Genomic DNA, 4,069 nt, shown 5'->3' with positions numbered 1-4,069 from the left:
CCCGCCCACACACACACCCCCCAAAACACCAAACCCACACCCAACCAAAAAAAAACCCAACACACCAACCAAAAACCACCACCACAGATGGTGACTTTTCCAGAAGCGATTCAGCAGTTTTGGAACTGCATACTAGTCTTCTAATGCAAAATAGGGTTACACACACAGATACCTAGAAAGATTTCTTGCCCAGAAAAGTAAGTAGTTCTCACATCTAATTAAGAAAAGAATTCTGTCCGTACTTGCAACAAGGAGAGGTCACAGTAGCATTCAGCATTATAATGACAACAGAACGTCACTAGTTGCCAGGCTCAACCATCTTCAAAAACCTGTACCTGCATCAGTGAGCCTCTTCACCAGCTGAGCAACAGTTGATCTCTTCTGGCCAATTGCAACATAAATACAGTACAGCTTCTTTTTCTCATCCGTTCCATCATTAAAACGTTTCTGATTGATTATTGTGTCAATTGCAATTGAAGTTTTCCTGTATAACACAGAGGTTGGTAAAGTAAGCTGCTTACAATTCTCCCAATCTCTACACAGTTCTGTGTTCAGCTTTGTACATTGGCACATGCTGCACTTGAGTTTCTGTTTAAGGAAACATTTTTAGCTTGGGCATTTAACTTACCCAGTCTGCCTGTCACCAATGATCAGCTCACGCTGTCCACGACCAATTGGCACCAAGCTGTCCACAGCCTTAATACCAGTCTGCATAGGTTCACGCACAGAGATTCTGGGAATGATCCCAGGGGCCTTTAAGCCAACTCTTCTACGAGTCTTAGACGTAACAGGACCCTTACAAGAGAGGAAAAAACCTGTTGCAGTCTGTATCACAGATACAAGCAGATGTAGTAAACACCTAGTAATGCTTACCTTCCCGTCAATTGGATTGCCTAGGGCATCTACAACACGGCCCAGCAGCTCTTCCCCAACTGGAACATCCACAATGGCGCCAGTCCTCTTCACAACATCACCTTCCTTGATTAGTCTGTCATTGCCAAACACGACAACACCAACATTGTCTGGCTCCAAATTCAAGGACATACCCTAGGACAAAGAAAACCTCAATCTTATTTGTAATAATAGGCTATGTTCTGCTTTTATGTACAATGCACACATGTTGTTTCGTACTGGTTAGAGAATCTGCCTAAGCCTTCAGCTTACTACATAATTATACTTGCAGCAGTCTACCATTCAGTCATTTATTTATCTAAAAAAAGAACAAAAAGGATAAGCAGGGTTCAAATACAACATTTCTCTCTTGCCTAGGGACTGGACAAGGGAAAAGCACTGGCTTCTTCTCTGCCTAAAGTGAGTTAGGTCATTAAAAATACTGGAAGAGCTGTTGCAATACTGTCAAAACAGTCAAGACAGGTTTTTAACTCTGGTCTACTCCCAGGACTATAACAAGTCAGCAAACCTGCATACTGTATTGGAGCATAGAGGCTATTATTCAACAAGTGAACAGAAAAGCCAGCCTGAAACCAAATAAAACAAAATCCAATGCTAGATTAGTTCTTATACCTCCTAGATGAAGACAAATAAAGCTCAAATGTTGGCAAAGAACCAAATATCAATAATGAAAGCAAAGTGTTACAAATTCAAAGAATATTTGCTTTTTGTATCATTATTTCAACTAGTTACTACATATTAAAGTTACAATAAAGTCTGTAAGAGGTCCATACAGGTACCACCAAGCATAGTTTCATGTTCTTAAAAATGTCTTCTTTATATTTCAAGGCTAAACAAACTGCTTTAGTGAAAGTTTACCTTCAGTCCAGAAGAGAATTCAACCATTTCTTCAGCTTGGACATTTCTTAGGCCATACACACGGGCAATACCATCCCCAATTGAGAGCACACGACCAGTCTCCTCAAGTTCAGCAGAGGTGTCAGCTCCCAAAATACGTTCCTCAAGAATAGACGATACCTCAGCAGTACCTGGAAAGAGATGTTTCAAACCAGATTTAGCACATTAAGGCACAGTATGAATTCAGTAAGCTTGTCTTGAATTCACAAACCAAGGTACCCTTTCTCAGGTACGCCACAAGGTTTAGCAAGCAACACTCTCCCTTACATAGTATGCATAAGATAAATAACAGTTTCTGTATTCATAGCCAATAAAAGCAGCTTCACCTCATCATTACAATCCATCTTCAATTAAAGCATTGAAGGCTGTTAGGAAACAGCAAATAACACCGTGAAACTTATTTCTTAATAACGCCTTTTATAATGCTAAACCACTTCAAAAATTGTACATGAACCACTACCAAAAACACAGCTCTGTGGTGCAGTTGCTTTCTCTAAACACCAAAACATCAGTAGCAAAAAACTCTCAAGGACATAAGTTCAAGCCAAAGCAGGCCTGGGAAAGTCACCTGTTCCTTCATACTGTTACAAACAAGACAGGAAATTGGAAGTTCAGGCTTTTTTTCCCCCCCCAAATAATTATAGACCAAATCAAAGCCTCACGAGGCAAGCAAGCTGTGTAAGCCAACTGACATGCGACCACTCCTTTGGTTTAGGCATAATATGAATAGTCATTAAAATGAAGTCTCCTAGATGTGGCTATGTAGCAAATAGTTCGCTGTTAAATACTGTCAGTAGATAAATGCCCTCAAGTGTTTTGTCAACTGACACACACATCCCTCACCCTCAGAACTCAAGTCCCTTATTTGATAGAGCAAGTTCTTAAGTTGCATTCTTATATGAAGACCTTTCTCAGACTCACCAGTTTTCTGAAAGCGTGCTTTAGAGGCATGGACGTTTCTTATAGCAACAAATGCTGCACCCAGGGTATTTCTGGAAATCTAAACCAAGTAATTGTTTCAGTAACAGTGAGAGTTCTTCAATCGTTAAAAAAGTTAAAAGATAACACATAGAAATTTTAAATCATGAGACACATTAAATGTATAAGATCAGTTTTGAGTTGAACTCCACAACACTCCATTCACAAGCTGTAGTTATGGAACCAAATCCAGCACTACTAAGCAAGTATAGATGGTAAAGTAGATTAAATCTAAAGGAGATTACTCTAAATTATTCGTTACATTTTTCTGCTTTACATTGATGTCACCATCACAGCACCACAGCAGCTCCCAAAGCAACACCTCCTCTTGTTTGCAACCTTTGCGCCAAACATAAGCTTAGGGCATAAAGAAATCAGTGTACCCCCTCACAGTTCTGCACAAGGGAGAAATAAGATTGTGTCTTCTAAGGGTTGACCTTTCTAAGAAAAATCTAACTGCAAAATTTCTGAAGTATAACTAGAACATATACAACAGCAGAAAATAAAAAAAATCTTTGATAACGAATGCATTAAAAGATTACAATCCCACATCCCAAGCAAAGCTCTCGCAGTTCAGTCCCATGCAGCGTTAATGCTATTTCTCTGAAAGCCTGGGCAAGCCTCTCCTCCGTTCACCTTCAGAAGGGACACCTGCCAGGAACGAGTCCTGACAGATCTTTGCACCCTTGCTCTCCTTACAAATACAGGGGGGGGAAAATACCACCTGGCAAAGGCCCGCAGCTCAAATCCCTAACCCTGACTGAGATCTATCATGCATTAACCTGAACCCCAACAGCGCCAATCCGCATCTCAGGTGAAGAACACCCCATCCCCTAGACCTTCCTCATCTCCCAGGTGAGGGCACTTCCGCTCAGCGGGGAACGGGCCTCGCTGTCACGCAGCGCTGGGATGAGCCCCGTACACGCACCCTGCCCCAGACTCCCGAGAACGGGAGACCATGACCCCTCAATGTCACTACTGTCCCTCAATATCACCACGGCTCCCAAAACGGCACAAAAGGGCCGGCGCCAGCCGCCCCTCCGATCGCCCCAGGGAGAAGAGAGTTTACTCACCAGGCCAACTTGCCGCGGCAGGAAGCGGGCGAGGGCAACAACCACGCGGGCAAAGAGCATGGCTGCAGCTCCTCTGGAAAAGACTGAAACAGACGGGAGATAGCTACTAGCTCCACACTCGCTCCTCAAAATGGCGGCGGTGCATTCCGCCCCTTTTGGAGGCGAGACCACGCCCCCAGCGAGGGGCGGGGAAAGGCCTAGAAGTGTTT

The 4,069-nt window shown here is 42.9% G+C and overlaps 1 protein-coding gene across 2 annotated transcripts in view; it reads right to left on the bottom strand.

Annotated features, from left to right (window-relative positions):
• Nucleotides 1-3,920, bottom strand: part of ATP5A1 (ATP synthase, H+ transporting, mitochondrial F1 complex, alpha subunit 1, cardiac muscle) — a 7,169-nt gene extending 3,249 nt beyond the window's left edge. Inside the window, exons 1-6 of one of the 2 annotated variants that reach the window (XM_008935705.1) lie at nucleotides 3,861-3,920; nucleotides 2,731-2,809; nucleotides 1,771-1,940; nucleotides 874-1,047; nucleotides 629-795; nucleotides 336-484 (exon numbers count right to left, since the gene is read on the bottom strand). In XM_008935705.1, the coding sequence (XP_008933953.1) occupies nucleotides 336-484; nucleotides 629-795; nucleotides 874-1,047; nucleotides 1,771-1,940; nucleotides 2,731-2,809; nucleotides 3,861-3,920 (799 nt within the window). The remainder of the gene's footprint in view (nucleotides 1-335; nucleotides 485-628; nucleotides 796-873; nucleotides 1,048-1,770; nucleotides 1,941-2,730; nucleotides 2,810-3,860) is intronic. The other variant, XM_008935706.1, reaches the window with a different exon arrangement.
• Nucleotides 3,921-4,069: the final 149 nt, after the last annotated feature.

The sequence above is a fragment of the Merops nubicus genome, unplaced genomic scaffold, assembly GCF_000691845.1.
Source record: "Merops nubicus isolate BGI_N331 unplaced genomic scaffold, ASM69184v1 scaffold10972, whole genome shotgun sequence".
In the NCBI taxonomy this organism is placed as follows: domain Eukaryota; kingdom Metazoa; phylum Chordata; class Aves; order Coraciiformes; family Meropidae; genus Merops; species Merops nubicus.
The sequence above is the reverse complement of the archived record's forward strand: the minus strand, read 5'-3'. Positions and strand labels throughout refer to the sequence as shown.